The sequence below is a fragment of the Daldinia vernicosa genome (genome assembly GCF_022497035.1).
Source record: "Daldinia vernicosa strain CBS 139.73 unplaced genomic scaffold F5Y00scaffold_68, whole genome shotgun sequence".
Taxonomy (NCBI): domain Eukaryota; kingdom Fungi; phylum Ascomycota; class Sordariomycetes; order Xylariales; family Hypoxylaceae; genus Daldinia; species Daldinia vernicosa.
The window spans coordinates 115,523-131,935 of record NW_025953984.1 but is presented as its reverse complement, the minus strand read 5'-3'; the positions used below and the strand labels follow the sequence as shown (position 1 = coordinate 131,935).

General features: G+C 44.9%; 6 protein-coding genes across 6 annotated transcripts; 3 read left to right on the top strand and 3 right to left on the bottom strand.

Moving 5' to 3' along the window:
* Positions 1 to 115: 115 nt before the first annotated feature.
* F5Y00DRAFT_273594 (nacht nucleoside triphosphatase) lies at positions 116 to 4,068 on the bottom strand (the record flags this gene model as incomplete). Its single annotated transcript, XM_048013209.1, has 2 exons — positions 116 to 3,154; positions 3,238 to 4,068. The coding sequence occupies 2 exons, from the start codon at positions 4,066 to 4,068 to the stop codon at positions 116 to 118; spliced, it is 3,870 nt and encodes a 1,289-aa protein (XP_047860689.1).
* Positions 4,069 to 5,404: 1,336 nt separating this feature from the next.
* F5Y00DRAFT_266282 (tannase and feruloyl esterase) lies at positions 5,405 to 7,072 on the top strand (the record flags this gene model as incomplete). Its single annotated transcript, XM_048011920.1, has 2 exons — positions 5,405 to 6,484; positions 6,548 to 7,072. The coding sequence occupies 2 exons, from the start codon at positions 5,405 to 5,407 to the stop codon at positions 7,070 to 7,072; spliced, it is 1,605 nt and encodes a 534-aa protein (XP_047860688.1).
* Positions 7,073 to 7,489: 417 nt separating this feature from the next.
* Positions 7,490 to 9,280, top strand: F5Y00DRAFT_273585 (uncharacterized protein; the record flags this gene model as incomplete). The annotated part of the gene is made up of 7 exons (XM_048013208.1): positions 7,490 to 7,600; positions 7,660 to 7,719; positions 7,781 to 7,836; positions 7,901 to 8,145; positions 8,202 to 8,809; positions 8,898 to 9,050; positions 9,116 to 9,280. The coding sequence occupies 7 exons, from the start codon at positions 7,490 to 7,492 to the stop codon at positions 9,278 to 9,280; spliced, it is 1,398 nt and encodes a 465-aa protein (XP_047860687.1).
* Positions 9,281 to 9,813: 533 nt separating this feature from the next.
* On the top strand, positions 9,814 to 10,794 carry F5Y00DRAFT_266280 (uncharacterized protein; the record flags this gene model as incomplete). The annotated part of the gene is made up of 1 exon (XM_048011919.1): positions 9,814 to 10,794. The coding sequence occupies one exon, from the start codon at positions 9,814 to 9,816 to the stop codon at positions 10,792 to 10,794; it is 981 nt and encodes a 326-aa protein (XP_047860686.1).
* A 741-nt stretch (positions 10,795 to 11,535) lies between these two features.
* Positions 11,536 to 12,438, bottom strand: F5Y00DRAFT_255800 (UbiA prenyltransferase family; the record flags this gene model as incomplete). Its single annotated transcript, XM_048010328.1, has 1 exon — positions 11,536 to 12,438. One exon carries the CDS (start codon positions 12,436 to 12,438, stop codon positions 11,536 to 11,538), a length of 903 nt encoding a protein of 300 aa, XP_047860685.1.
* Positions 12,439 to 13,511: 1,073 nt separating this feature from the next.
* F5Y00DRAFT_248082 (FAD-binding domain-containing protein) lies at positions 13,512 to 15,334 on the bottom strand. The gene has a single exon (XM_048009377.1). The coding sequence runs from the start codon at positions 15,316 to 15,318 to the stop codon at positions 13,582 to 13,584; it is 1,737 nt and encodes a 578-aa protein (XP_047860684.1). The 5' UTR covers positions 15,319 to 15,334; the 3' UTR covers positions 13,512 to 13,581.
* Between the last annotated feature and the right edge of the window lie 1,079 nt (positions 15,335 to 16,413).

Sequence of the window (16,413 nt, the reverse complement as noted above, 5' to 3'; positions counted from 1 at the left end):
ATATTAAAGAAAATTGTTCATTTTATATTATAATTAAGAATTTCAATTTTTCTGATTTATTTCATTGCGTAATCATTCATATAACAAGGGGTTAATTTTAATATACTTCGAAATTCTAAGCTGCCAGGTGGGTCGGACTGCCGGACAGCTGTACCAAAAGCTGACAGGCTCTTAGTATGGACATAACTTTTGAAGGCGACTTCCGTACGAATTTGGATTCACCATACTCATCTTCCCAAACACATTTTACCCCGTGTTCATCCCACACCTTCTGCCGCACTTCTTCAATACGTTTGTGAAACTGTATCGCGTTGCTGATGGGAACCTTACTGACTCCACTAGGATGACGAATATAAGATGTGCCGTTATCTATATACCAAGCCCACGATTCCTCAAAACTTCGCTTTAGTAAGACAGTGTAAAGCGATTCTGTCAGCTGGTCGTTAAGAAGCGTAAAGTGTGAAATTTGGGGACTTCCCGGTAGAATGCCCTCCGCATCGGTTCCATCATTGGTGTGTCGTATCGAAGTGTAGGTTTTTTTCGGCTTCTCTAGACGGCGTTGCCCGTAGTACCGCCAGGTCTTATCGGTGACTCTCCTTCCTGATATTTGGTTGGACTCATTCGAACCAATATTCGTCCCAATGCTATCATTAGATGGGTTTGATTCGTCCTTTACTTTGAGAAACTCGACGAACTTAGTATCATCCCCCAACAGTTCCTTTATGGCCTGGGTTGCTTCTCCGGGTAGTGTTGACTGTTTTCTGAGCATAACGACAACTCTATCCCTCTTCTCTTTATTTTCGCTTCCAAGTAGCGGTACTATGTCTTTTAGTATATCGTTGGGTATGTCTGAAATACCCTCCAAGACTTCCATCGCCGCCCGCCAATAGCTATCTTTGTCACCCAATTGTGCCACCAGAGCCCTCAGCACCTCATAGGAGAGGCTTGGTCGCTCTCGTAACGCTTTTACACAAACACTTCTCACTCCTAAGTCATGATCTTTAAGTCGGTCCACTATATATCTTACCACCTCATCGGACAGATATCCCTGGACTCCTAAAGTTTCTACTGCGAGTTCTCTGAGGGCTCTTTCTTTCCGGCCTAACCACTCGACCACAGATTTGACCGCATCGCTCGGCAAGCCAATGTGGAACTTTCGTATTATAGTACATACAATACGTTCCATAGACCCAGATAGGTCTGCCTCCAGTAAAGGAATTACCGCTGCAATAGTGCTATATGAAACATGTGATCGATATCTTACAAACATAAGAATCCGTTGTTGGTCATATTCGATTGAATGCTGTAGGGCAGTGACTAGTGCAGAGTCAGGAAAGTCGATATCTTTCACCAAGTTTGGAATTCTTGTGATATTTCGTTCGAGAAGTAGCCACCCTGACAATGTCATTTCCAGTTTTGCTCTGAATGGTGTCCTAGTTGATACTTCGCTTAAACAGTGCATTATCAATCTTTGGTGAGTAGGTCCTAGTAGGTCACCTGGTTCTTCCTCGACCGCCTGGAGAAATCGAACAGCTTCTTCGTCCTCTTCAGTATCAAGCAAACCGGCAACGAAACGCCACATGATGTCTAAATAGTCTGCGTATTTGTATCGTCGTATAAAATTAATAGGATCGATATCCTGATTAGTTGTAGCCTGTTGTTGGACTAAATGCTTTCGAGTTTTCCATTGACGAACAAAGTACCGAGCCGCAAAGTATTCTTGGTATGTTAGATGTATGAAGTGGTAATTTTGGTCTCTTGGATTTAATGAAGAGTCTGATGTCCGCAGAAAGGATAGGCGTCGTATAGTGTAGTTAAGAATGGTATTTTTCTTTGGTATCTCGTCTAGATATTTACTATCGAAGTCTATCTTATGGTCGAGCATCGCTTTGAATGCAAGCCCCTCGAGGAAGTGGATTTCATTATCAGCAAGTTTTTCAATATTTAACCGCGATTCATGCTGTATTTGATCCTCTGTTACTGAATTCCCTTCATGCGTTTTCCCTAATCTTGGGATGTCTTTTCTCCACAGTCCTAGTTCAATGTCTTGGTAGATAGCGGTCATAGTCTGCGGTGCGAGATTAAGAGAACCACGCCAGGTATAACAGAGTGCATCTAATTGAATTGGAATTCGAACAAGATCCTTAATAAGCCGATGCTTCTCAAGAAAAGACTCGACTACGAGGTTTTCTTGGTTTGTAGAATCTTTAAAGGTACTTTGAAGATATTCTTTGACTTGCACTGGATCGAACCCAATTGTCTCTAATTCGAGGTCAACCCCCTGGAGTTGGCTCAGAGACGTCACATATGGCCGAGAAGTGATGATGATGTTTGACTGATTTAAAAGGTTTTGAAGAAGTTCGTATTTTGGCTCGTCTCGTTTTAACTCATGCAGTACTTCATCCAAGCCGTCAAGGATGAATAAGGTCTTCTTGGGACTCGCCCTTAATGCATGCCACAGTGTTTTGGCATAAACGTGGCCATCCGGGCAATTGGAGAAATACTCCCGATAGAATAGCTCTTCAAAATCGCACCAGTTGAATTCCCAAGTTTTCAACCTCCGTAAAGGTATCCAAAGTACCCGGTCAAATAAGGTGTTCCACATTGTACCGAAAACGAACTCATGAATGATTTTTTTGCATAAGGTCGTTTTCCCTACTCCCGCACGGCCTCTAATCAATATTCTCCTAGGCCGTAGAGGATCACCTTCATCTCTTGGAGCCTTACGTGGTTCGAATATTTTTTCCAGTTCGACGCGACTCTGCTCGTCTGGCATTTCAACCTTTAACCGAGCCGTGAGTGTAAATGGAGAAGGTTGGGGCAGTTGAGATTCCTCTATTTGATCCCGGGAATGATTTTCGGATTGTTTTATGAGGGCTAGATTGATATAACACTGACCCATCGGTAGAAGGTCACCCGAGAGCCGCTCAATCTTAAGTCTTTCCGCAGTATAGCGCTTCGTTCGTATCCAAGCATCCGCCCTCTCAAGTAATGTACCCTCTCGAATATGCCTTAGAATGTTCTTCACTTTTCCAATAACTATATTATATTCCTTGTCGTTAGGCCCGAAGAATTTGTTCATGGTTATATGAGGGCGATCGAACGGCAATGGATCCAGGACAATATCCGGGGTTGCAGAATATTGGTCGACGAGCTATTGAGGTTTAGCTATCCACTCCGGATTAAGTCCAGCACTAATAAGTAGGGTCAAGAGTGTAACCGAGTACTTTTACTTACAAGCTTTCCTTGGCGAATCCAACACTTGTTTGTTGGTTGTGTTTCATAGAAGCTAACAACTTGACAAGGGTGTTCCGAGTCTTTACATAGTCCAGTGAAATTCCGCAGAAGCTCTCCGGTATCGAAAGTCGAGGCCTTGGTATATTCAAGAAGCGAGGATACCTGCTGGCCTTGAATTGAAGCTCGGGCCTTCAGAACCAATTCTGCCCATGTAGCTACGCCATGGAACGCTGTGCCTCGGAAAGGTGTAGCAAGAAAGACTATGCCGCGCGTCGAGCGTCGGATATGAAAATATTCTGGATTAAGGTTGGCCATCACAAGGGTTTTCATCAGAATGATGCCGCCAAGACATGAAGCGATAAATACAAGCGGTCGTTCCTGATCTTCTGCACGAACATCATGGATTGCGGTAAGCAACAGCCGAGCAAGTTCCTCGATCCTTTTTGGGACCGAGTCCGATGGTTCAAATAGGTCGGCAGGCCAGTCACAAGTAAAAATACGGGCTTTTCCCACTTGACTGGGGAGCATGTCCGGGTGGGACAACCAATTCATTTCACCCGACTCTCCAGATTTCCATGTCCATGTATCGGGTGACTTCGTATCCAGGCCATGGACAGCGATTATGTCAACGTCAGCTTCCGTCTCGGTACTGCTGGGAAATGTATTGACTTGATGAATGCGGACGCCTCTTTGCTTTGGAACTGAAAGACATTCATTCGAGGATGGCGGTCTCAACTCGGGATACGTAATCCTACCGTGAGGCCTAATATAGAAGATAATGGTACCCGCCGCTAGGAGAATTACTAGAATGAGATAACCAGCGGCAATCATGATTGTTGCTAGAAGAGTTGAGTTTATGTGTATCGTGCTCTATAACTTGGAAGCCTCCTAGCGCATGATTGAATGTTAGATGGAAAGCAATTAGTATCAACCGCTTTGCAAAGATCAATTGAAATTACATTTTTCGTGCAGAAGGCTGTGCAGGTAGTATTAGATATTGGTACTGACGTATTATCACAGTGATGATTACCCCACCTTGTCGGTGGACAAGGTCTAACGTTAGAACTTCTAAGGTCAGAGATGGGTGCGAGGTAGCAAAGTGAGAGATATAATATATTAACGATGATGATCAAGATCTAAGTGCGTCGTCTCCTTCGGAGACGACGCCTATATATGATCACATGTAGGTTACGTAAGCTACTACATAACTAGCACGTAGCCGGCGCGCAGCTAGCGCACAGCTGCACTCCCAACACACCTTCCGATAATCTGTAGTCTTACGGATCTCGACGAAGAAGTCGATGCGGAAATAAACTTTCGGCTTAGATGTGGGTCGCGGGACGGTCCATAGGTTAGGTCCGGGTACCTAGCGCCCTACCTGTCTGCGGGGGCTTACTATGACTTCCAGCCGCATTATTCCGTACAGTTATAGGTATTTTCAAAATGATCATCTACCACATAGTCTTGGCTAACCTTCTCCCGTTCCTTCTCAGACTCCATTTCTGACATACCCGCCCAGCTTGTAAATTGGGCTTGTTCGAAGTAGATCGGTTACTGTGATTCAAGGTATTAGTTATGGTTATCTGCTGGAAGCGCATAAGGGAGTACGTGTAGGTAATCGCAATATTTTGTTTCTCTTTACTATTAAGAACAACTCTGCACGTCTGGACCGTAACTCTGAAAATAAGGCACTAAGTCTAGGTATTCGGGATAATATACAACTAATTTTCTATACGCCCATCCGTACAGTATTTAGTACCTAAGTTCTTGCGAATCAGATTAAACCGTCAGATCTGATGAAGTTGCTGATGCCAGCGGAGCAGCATTCTCGCTCGGTGTACGGACTCCGCTGCATTGCTTCCGGCTTAACGTCAGCCCGCCGACCGAGTACATGTCAGAAAAAACATGGTATTTAGAGCATCACAAGTCGGACACGGTTAAACTTAATATTCTAGGTAAGTCATTATCGTTGCCGGTAGCTAGGGTCTCACCTCAGCTGCTCACCCTGCGCTGAGCATTGGCATTCACGAATCACGATAGGGGCCAGGCGGAAGCAGTCTTGTATTTACGTGAGTGTATATATAGGAGGTATCCAATACAGTCTACTAGATGATCAACATGAATGGCAATTTTCATCTGCCGATACCTATTCATAACATTGGCAACGATGCATTTTTATAAGAGTCAAATACTGGGTTCTTTACTTGCCTTGGCACCCCAAGCAAGCCATGCTTACCCAAGTATTAGCCCAGAGTGTTCTCTCGATAACCTATCCCACCAGCTATCCTCGATCGCCAGTTCATTATCTAACAATGCGACAATACTATCGGTTACTCATGTTCAACTGAATGGTAGCTACGGCGATCTCAATTCACCTCAGGGTCTCCCACCTCTGGTCTCAACAGGCCTTCCGGATCTCTGTGCCGTCGAGGTTAACGTAACTTCGTCCGAATCATCGTCCTACACAATCTCTATTTTCCTACCTTCTAAGTGGAATTCAAGATTCCTCGCGACTGGTGGGGGTGGTACAGGCGGATACGTCAACTACCTTGACATGGGCGTTGGATCGCAATATGGATTTGCTACGATGTCTACGGATAACGGTCATAGGGGCTCCCCTTATGATGTTGAATGGGCCTACAAGAACCCCCAAAAGTTGATCGATTGGGGCTGGCGTGCTATGCATAGATCCGTTGAGCTTTCCAAACAATTGATTAAAGGTTACTACGGCAAAAAGATTCAGTACTCCTATTACATTGGCTGTTCTACCGGTGGCCGGCAGGGTCTCAAGGAAGCCCAGGTCGGTGCCGATAGCTTTGATGGCATGCTCATCGGTGCGCCAGCTTGGTGGATAAGCCATCAAGTGGCCTGGAATACTAAGATCAGCAAGGATTACTACCCCGTGGACGACCCGAAGAGCATCCCCAATGAGTTATTCTCAACCCTAATAGCCCAAACTGTAGCTGATCAATGCGACGCAATCGACGGTGTCAGGGATGGCATTATCAGTGACCCCGAAAACTGCCATCCTGACTTCGAAGCGTTGTCCTGCAATAGCACCGGTGCCAATTCATCTGCGTGCCTCACGTCCTTGCAGCTGGAGACTTTAGCAAAGGTCTATGAGGACTATTACATCGGGTCAGAGTTTGTGCACCCTGGCCTTGAGCTTTCTTCTGAACCAGGGTGGCCGCAATACCTATTTGCCGACGCGCCAACTTCCTGGGGAATCGACTACATTAGATACATTGTATTTGAAGATCTGAATTGATCTCTATACGAGTATAACTCAAGTGTTTACGACCGGTTAAAGAACCTGGAATCATCGCACGAAATTGATGCGGATCAGTTCGATATGTCTCCTTACCGAGACCACGGTGGAAAAATACTGATGTACCACGGCTTATCTGACCCCTTAATCGTTACGCGCGGTTCGTCGTACTTCTATGAGCAGGTTGAACTAGCGACTGGAGAGACTTACCCAATCACCGACTGGTTCCGTCTTTTCTTCGTTCCAGGCATGCTGCATTGTTCGGGTAGTCCGCCCGGGGTTGATGCACCGTGGCATATCAATGGCGCCGGTCAAAACTGGCAGACTGGTTCGGGTGCATACTCTGTACCCGGATTCCAAGACTCCAAGCACGATGCGTTGCTTGCGCTTATGGAATGGGTTGAGGATGGAAAAGCGGTGGAGCAGATTATTGCAACGTTGTGGCATAATTCGACTGACCCAAGTTCTGGAGTATGGAAGCAGCGTCCTCTTTGTCCCCACCCGAAGACTGCCAAGTATAATGGCGTGGGCGACGTCAACGAGGCCCAAAACTGGAACTGTGCCTAATAAGTCCTAGGGAACACGGCGTAAGGGAATTGTATATATCTATAAAAGTTGGCTGAGTTAAGTTACCTCTCTAGTATTGTCATATTTCGTGTATGCATTTAATCTCCGTTAAAGGGTACGTAAATTTCGGTTTAGGATTTGACTTGCCAGAGCTGAGCTGCAGGTGGCTCCTTGGTGGCGTTCTTAATAAGGGCGGAGCGCGTATTCCGGAATATTCGTTGGGACTCAGCCGCACCACGTAGACTGGAAGCTCGACCAATTTATAACCTGCCTGGTTTCTGTGAGCTAATTCTTAGGACCTAAGGACTTAATCTTTTCTATCATCAATCCGAGGAGAAACTACGTAACTTTAGTAATCGTTGATCGAGTGTTTTAATACCTAGCAGGTGGCTAAGCCTCAGTAACCATCCCCTAGTCATGGCAAGCCTAAAGCCAGGGATTTTCCAAGAATTTCAGGAGAGGCATTTACTATCTCACCGTGACTTCAAACCTGTTAGTGTCAAGGTTATCGAATTAGAAAACTTCGAAGTAAGCTATCATCAACATGACTCCCCATCCATACTATATTTATACTAACTAGTGCTCAGGCTGAGAGGCCTACTATTCATTCCTTTATTCTCAACCCGGAGGATTTTGAGGGTTGGTTGGTGATTATGATGCTCTAATGATCCTTGACCGAAGTTAATTATTTTAACATATAATATACAGGATCAAATAATTACTACGAATAATCATAGTTGCCAGAAACCCAAATTTCGTATCATGTAAGTCTTATGCGTCCACCATAATGAGTTGAGAGTCTTGACTTACCTAATCCTCCACACCCAGTCTTGGGTATGTTGGAAAGGGGGCAAAGTATGAATATTTGATGCCTGGCAACGAGTTTAGAACTGGAGACATAACTAGTGAATCGATGACTGCTCTGCCTTTTTCGAAAGAACATTGTCAGCTTATACGCAAGAAACTTGGATTGCCTGATATAACGTCTTTGTTACCGTCCCGAGGAGCTTCCCCTTTAGTGGGTCACTTTCAACTCGTACAGCTTGCATCTGAAGAAGGCAATCCGATATACGGTAGGACTAGTATTAGCAATTATCTGGGATTATAAATAACTGATTCCCATATATAGGCTTAACCTTAAATGCATTTACTAGCTTACTAGTTGGCATTAAAATTGGCGTTTCGATGTCGTACTGTCCTTCCACGGGTGTTACGAATGCTGTGATGATGAGAAGTGGTCCTCGGGATGGATTCAACTGGCTAGAGCAAGACTTAGATCAATTGGCTTCTTTAGCTGATAACCCTTTCCTTGTTCCTACCCTAGTCAGCCAACACCTTACCGAAGCGTTCTGTTCCGCCATAGACCGCAACTTCGATCGGTTGCACGAAGCAGAGTTTAGAAGTGGCCAGACTGGTATCACGATGATCGGAGAGAACGGGATGCCAATGTCGCGGGGTAATTGTGAGGATCCAAACCTGTCAGTAACGGTCCTCGGAGTGGCTCAGCATGTGCTTGCCGTTGAAGCTTATATCAGAGGTCAACTATTGACCGTAGATCTGATCAAGAATGAAATGTTGGCATTTCCATGGCAACAATTTCCCTCCATAAACCAGGACCGTATTAAAGAACAAAATGGGCTTCTCGTCAAACAACTCGATTTTATTAGTCGAACACTCGATATCGCTCTTATTCGCATTGATCATCTAAAGCAGCGAACAACTGTACAGGCAACTGCTGTAAGTCCCTTCTCTGCTACAATTTATAGATCTTCTTCACATGCTATGGCTTTTAGATGGTAATACTGATGCATATACCTACAATTAGATCGCCAATTTACTAGCTCAGCGTAACAATGAGATGAATTGCAGGTTGGCTGAGTCTAGCACAAGCATAGCTCACGATACTAGGCGAGATAGCTTGGCTATGAAGTCTATTGCCGTTCTAACAATGGTCTTTCTCCCGGCTACTTTCGTCGCTGTAAGTGGACGTAACAATTCATTCGAAATGCGAGGAGTATAACTAACTTGCCCGTATCTAAAAAGACATATTTCACTACGCCTGCTGTAGCAGCATTGGAGCCCTCGCAAAGCCTCTACTGGGTCGTCACGGTACCGTTGACCCTGATTGTTGTGATATTGTGGATTTTCTCATTCTATATCCTGGCTAGGGATAAATTTCCATCATTTAATAAAGGTAGCTTGGTGTGACTTAAGGTGGTCTGGTGAAACAATAGTCTTTATGTTCGTCCGAATGGGGCTCGTAAGGGAACTTTTTATCCACGGTTCAACTGCTTCTCATTTGTCTGCCTCTTTACTTGCTTATATCATAGCAGGTATATAATGTTAAACCTCTAACTGGGTGGGTATCAGGTACCTAGGTATAATCCCTTGGGCGCTTCAAGGATAAGTGTGGTACAGAAATAAAGCCGTTGTCACATAAAGGCCGGTCTGTTTTGGTTTATTATCTCGCTGTTAAGTTAAGAAACCAACTTTGTTGTGTAAAACAATGACTGTACTCCTTGTTCCTATTGTTATTTAATATTATAAAGGGATCGTAGATGACATAGCGCTTTTAGAAACTGAATCTAATAAGATTGCAGCGTAACAGGGAATATTCCAAGACTGTGTACTCTAACAAGTGTGCTGATTACGACGAACAACGAAGAGGATACCAGAATTATTCAAAAATTATTGTTGATAAAGTATCGTGGTGCGCTGATTGCCTGTCACTAATTTTCACAATGAACGTCAAAGTCATCACCAATAAACGTGGTAGTATTCTTGGCAAGATTCCGATCAAAATGAGCGAAACACCCCACCATGAGAACACTCGTGATGCTGAGCCCAGAGCTAACAGGTATAGATCTTCTATGTGGCCGGGTAATCAGACTGGTCCAAGAATACCAGATGGTAGAACAACTCGAGCCCGGACTCGAGCAGCACAGATAGAAGATAACGAACATCGCGAGAGGACCCAGCCATCCCGACAACGAGCCAATCTGAATGAGGGCCTCAGGGAGAGCCGAGAAAATGATACCGGAATACCTCGACATAACGAAGGAGCTCCTCCATCATCGCGGGGGGATTACTGGTTTCACGGTAGTTCGATTAGATCTTTAGTTAAGAGCTTCTTAGGGATACATTTACCAGAAGAAATAGCTAGCAGGGGACGTATCTCGTTCGCCGAGGGGGAATCATTTTTCCCGGATCCTATGGTTACCTTCCTAGTTGACCGGCCTAAAAATCTTGTATGTCAAATTTGTCAAACGGTAAAACTCTCAATAGGGCACTTGGCGCAAGCTCCGTGCGAGAATACCCCAGCCATCCTTCCGTGTGGTCACATGGCTTGCCACAATTGTCTAAGAGCTTGGGTTGATTTGCATCAAAGCTGTCCTTTCTGCCGACATGAGATGAAATACGAAAAATGCGGACATACCCTCAGGCCTGCATTGATCGCGCATGATACTATCACCACCTTACCGAAGACACTTTCTCGAGGCGGGAAGATAGCCGAGACTTGCCGCGAATGCCAGGAGAGAGAAAGTAAAGAAAAGGTACTCATATTGTGGAATATGGCTACTGAAGCAGTTAGAAGTAGCCGAGAATTTCCTCCAGATACCGATCCTGAATATGCTAGCCAGGTGGCAGAAGTCACTCGTGGATTTTTCGAATGTGTCCCGCAGTATGCAGCAAATATCGCTCGGGAACGGGACACTTGGTAAGCAGATTAAATTGTTTATCTGGGCTTAAACTTGTCATGGACTGGTTTGGGAATAGACGATCGCTAGTATGTAACGTTCTTGACAAGAGAAACATATTACGTATAAGCAAATCAGATTGTCATTCGCGAATCAATTACCTGAGCCTTTCTCTACATGCAAGTTTTCTTTGTACACGGGTTATTTACTATTTCTTGTAACTAAGGAAAAGTTTATATTGTTTACGTTTTTGTTTTTGTTAAACGTGGCGGTTCCAGGGGTTTCCCCCTTAACGCCCTGTATATGCAAATATACCAAAAAAAAAAAAAAAAAAAAAAAAAAAAAAAGAAAGAAAGAAAAGAAGAAAATACATAGTACTAGTCAAATTCTTATAGCTAATGAAATTTACTACATGTTGTCCTAAGCCTATATAAAGCAAAAGAAACGAGGGTATATTTGAACAAGTATTCTGTTTATCGCTAAGCTTACAATAAGATGGCGGAAAAACCAAGTAGGCCATAACGTGAAATTATGTTATCATCTTAAATACCCTCCGGTACTCACGAAATGCAGCCTAGGTACCATGAGGTATCTGATAGATACTCATCGAAGGAACACGAAGTCCCTTAAACCTTATACGTTGGACAATAAGGAGACTATCAATCTTTAAGTGGACGGTTGATTGCTGTTTCGGATAGTTTCTCTTGGGGTTTTATTCTTATCTATGAGTCTATATACTAGATTTGGTATCCCTGATATTTACCTCTAGGATTGGAGAAGTGGCAGAGCGTATACAAATGATACCCAGATGTTCCATATCAAGAATGTCATCTTATCACTTGGAACACTCCTAAATACTAGGGTTCTTAGTCCAACTAACAATGCCAGGGCCATACCTACAGCTCGCGTAGGTATTGTGGTGTGCCAAAAGTTAGGACATAACACTCCCCAGACAACCATCCAGACAGCCGTAATCCATCGAGCAGGCCCATCACCAAGTACAAGCGGCAATGTGCGCCGGCCTCGAAGAGCATCGCCCTCCTGATCGTACATATCTTGAGTATGTACTGTTGTCATGATGATGCCAGAGATGATACCAAACCACTTTGCAAGAGCTGATGTAGTCGATAGCGGCAGTGGCACACCAAGAGCAACTTCCATCGCACTAGATATAAAGCATATATAACCGAGAGCGTTGATTGCGTTGCGAATCAAGGGGTTTACGTCGGCGCCTCCAAAGTTATTATACCAAGTCCCCAGGAATATCAATCCCACCCCTTGCCTCAAACCGCCTGTAATGAAAACGCTGCAAAGCTGCGCGGAGATGTAGAAAGAAAACATAAGGATCTTGGCTTGGGATGGAGATAACCGACGGCTGGGAAGAGGACGCCAGGGCTTGTTGATAGCATCTTCGGTGATAGCTAGAGGCGTTCTTTGGTTATTTATAGCGAAGGGGAGATAGTGCATCAAAACCCAGAAAAGGACGAGAGGCGATCTTCTCAGAATTTCAGTATAATCGGGAGTTTCAAGAGAAGCGCGGTATTTTGAGGCTGCTAGTGCGTTAACAACGCCGAAGATAGTGCTCGGGATTACTATCGTCTTCAAGTCGCTGAAAGCGAATAGCCACATCGTTCGCGTGTGGAACGCAATGTTAGCTGTGATTCCCATGATATCGAAGTGTACCAAGGTGAACAGATTTGATTCCCGTTAGTGTTATTAGAGGCCTCGGTCTATAATGGAGTCTTTTCTCGAAGATAAATGCCGGATGATCCTTGCGGGAATATGCCAGGGCTAGTATATATATATATTTCTATAGACTGACGATAGCCTACTAATGATCCACATACACGTCACATGCTATCTCTAAACTTGGAATCAAGCTCTATATCAAACGGGCCTATAGCTGGAATAGGATATCAAGAAGCTTCGTACCCCAAACGAAATCACATGCAGCACATATCCTTCAAGCTATGAGTTTTAATGGCGAGCGGTTATGTTGTAGTCCTAAAAGACATGGTGCAGCCAACCAAGAGAACAACCGACCGTTCAAACTATCCGAGTATCCACCAAAGGAATATCCCCCGGTAAACGTTCTTATAACCAACAACCCTCGCAGCATACGTACGCAAGATGGATCGTCCCGGGTGCGTCTACTTTGTTTCGACGTTTAACGATCCTATCCTTCCCTCGGCGGATTCCCGTAAGATAGTGAGGTATCGTCAGCCACACCTTCTCCATTATTACATCCGTTTCCCTATCAATGTCTAAATATCACGAATCTTTTCTTCATCCTTACGGCACGGTACGGCTCGTCTTATGTAGTCTCATCTTCGGACTTCCAAGGCAGTTATTCATTGTACCTGCAACGTTACTTCGCATATATCATGTCTGCTTGGCGTAAACCGCGGTACTCCCGCCTTTTCTGCCTCGGTAACTCATTACGGTTCGTAGGCAAATCGGAGTCCTCGTTTTAAGCAATCACCATTATGTGTAGCCCATACGTGGCTGATTAGATCGTCATCGTCGCTATCTATTGCACTCTTCCGCTTCAGTACAATTTTAAGTACGCCTACTGGATAACTTAAGATTTTAGATTACGTGAGACTATCAGGAGGACCTTTTATTCTCGCCATGACGCCAGTAGGTAGGACTAAGCCGTACGACTCCGGAGGGGTAGAAATGATACAATTGGTTTTACCAATATGCTCATCAACCTTTCGAAAATAGATATAAATCCTACATTTTTGAACTATTTTTATTGCACTATCTTTGAGGGGGCTACTCGTAGCGCTGGCTAACTTCAGGTATATTCTATACTTTACACAGCCTTCCGTCAGATTTCTGGGCCCATCTCTCGCTCCCAACACCCCCCAGAGCGTAAAATAGGTCATCTGGGTCATATTTCGATTTTATTTGGCCGAGTCTATCATAATGTGCCCCGTAAAACGTTGATTCCCATTCGGGTTGCTGGAAATCTGACTCGCTCAGATACGCGCCACCGTTAGGGGTCAGGCTCGAAAGCTGAGGAAGTAAGACATTCGTGATTGCGTTTATGCTCTGCAAGTTGGTCTCCCAGTTCGCGTAGTCGAAAGGAGTCGCTACTACAGCGTCAAATATAGCGTCTCGCAAGTATGGGTTTGCCGCAACTGAGTCCGGAGCGTGTCTTGAGACGTTAAAGGACACGCCGGAAAATAGAGCGCCACTGTATGTAATGTTGCGGATTGCGGCCGTTAAAGCCTCGTTGTTTTCCTCAACGAGTGTTCGAGGGATCAATCGTCCTCCAACGTTGATATTTGAAACATTGACCGGCACTTGGGCGCGGAACGTTTCTAAGAAACTTGAATATTCCTGAGAGTTGTACTGGTATTGTATCTTTGAAGTATCTAGTTCATCCAAAATTGGCTGGAGAAGAGTGTCCACCTCCTTTTTGTCAAGTCCGGGAGCATATAGGGTGGACAGTACAAACGCCTGAGCTGTTACGAGCCAAACGGCAACAGAACCGGCATCGTTAATCGAAGGAACAAGCTGGTTGAAGGAACCAACAGCTCCGAAATAAGTATCAACAATTGCATCCGAAGCGTTTTCGGGAATTGCAAATGTCAAACTGGCTGTCGAGAAAGATATTGCTGGATAAGCCTTAACCGTCACCGAAAGCACGGCGCCGAAAATACCTCCACCTCCACCGCAGAGTGCCCAATATAGGTCTGCATATGCAGAGTCGGCTGACGCTGTAACTGTCTCCCCGGAGGCAAGCACAACATCCCATTCGAGGACTTGATCAGCGGCCAACCCGTACTTAGACGCTAAAGGACCGTGGCCACCTCCCTGGATATAACCACCAGCGAATCCAAGAGTGGGTTGGTTGCCACCGACAACAACGAGCCCGTGAAAGTCTGCAAACTCGAAAACTTCGGATCCGAGAACGCCGGCTCCGAATTTCAAGGCTGCACCAGAATAATCGGTGCTATTGTATTGTTTCAGCTCTTTGGATTTCAGATTATGAGTCCATAAAGCTAAACCGCCCGCGCCGGTAGACTTTCCATTGTAGTCGTGACCGGTATTCCGAATTACCAGTCTGATATTATGTGAACTACTAAATTCCAATACCTTCTGATAATCAGCGGCATCAGTTGCTTCCACAGCGTACGTGACGTAGTTCCCTAAGCTGCAGGTGGTATCCGGTTCCGAAAAGGGGTTACATGAGTTGTTTGTAAAGAAGGGTGCCATCGTAGATGATGAACTCTGCAGATGCGTCTCTGGGAGAAACCAGGCGTCCTGCAGGTTCCTGCATTGGTCAGAATTGTAACCAGTTGGTGTGTCACGGTGGCAGGGAGCGCCGATTGGGATCGTTGGTATCAACTTCCCTCCCAATGATGTGTTGAATGCGTCCCACACATCGATGGTAGGCCAGCATGTGTCGCCGGGGAAGCATCGGCAAGGGGACTCTGCACCATAGCTGCCATTTTTCAAGATGGCGGCATCTACTGACGCGCAGAACAACGGTAATAAAAGAACGGAAATTGAAGTAAGACTTTTCCTCATAGTCATGGTGTGCAAGATGACGATAATCTTTTCCAAAAAAAAAAAAAAAAACAAAAAAAAAAAAAAACACCGGAAGGTCTTAAATAATAAGAAAATCTACGAATCCGAAACGATAAATCCCAAAACGGTTTCTTTCCCTATACGCATCGGATTCCACCTTACGATCTTGGAATTCTACATATTGGATACTTACCAAACCCGACTGTGCCACTGAAATCCATGAATGGTGTCTTTAAGCCCAAGAGAGCATCAGACCGTGTTGAGTATGAGATCAATCCTCCGGCTAATTCGTACGAAAAGCACACTGGGGTTTTGATTCGGTAAGCATATGCTGTCCACTCGTACGTCCGCTAGGAGTAATGCGCTCAAAAGGCGCAGCAGTGGCTTGAATTACCGCTACAAGTGCCGTTGGTGCTGTTGGTGCTGTTGGTGCTGTTGGTGCTGTTGGGGGCCGCCAAGTTCTCCAGATTCCACTATAAAGCGGTTAATCCACTCGATTGGCCCCCAAGCAGCCAACTCGGACTTGCGTACCATCGTGATTTGCAAGCCTTCTTATTTCCATGAAGTCGCGAAGGAGCGTCGTCAGGGTTCAATGATGTAGTAGCCGAGGATTCATCATTGGCGTTCCTCCGGTATGCGAACAGTTAGTTACATTACGTTCCTCTGATCGTAAGGCGTATAAGATATTTGCCGCCTACCCGTCCTAGCGGTTAGCAAACAAGCCGTTCTATATATAAAGACCTAGGTTACGCATAACTACCTAACCTACCTACTTCATTGGCGGTATCCACTCTATCAGTAGTTCATGTCTTGTGGTGTCGATCGATCAGATCTAATGCCCCCAAGAGTTTTGTAAACGAATGATCGAGCGGTATCTTTCAGCATGTTGGGGGCGTGAATAAAAGATGTATGAGCGCTAGCGGCAGGACTACGGTATATTTAGCTGTTTACTTTCGTAAAACGCTAAAACGATTTCCAGAGTATAGATTAATTGGTTCTCTTAGGAGTTTATCATGTCGTTGCAAACCCGCGGGGTTCCCATAAGAGAGATTTGATATCTGAAATATTGGATACATTCCTTCTGCTGTAAGCACTTTACAT

Coding starts and splice junctions, on each gene's coding strand:
- F5Y00DRAFT_248082 (XM_048009377.1), bottom strand. CDS start 15,318: ATGACTATGAGGAAAAGTCTTACTTCAATTTCCGTTCTTTTATTACCG.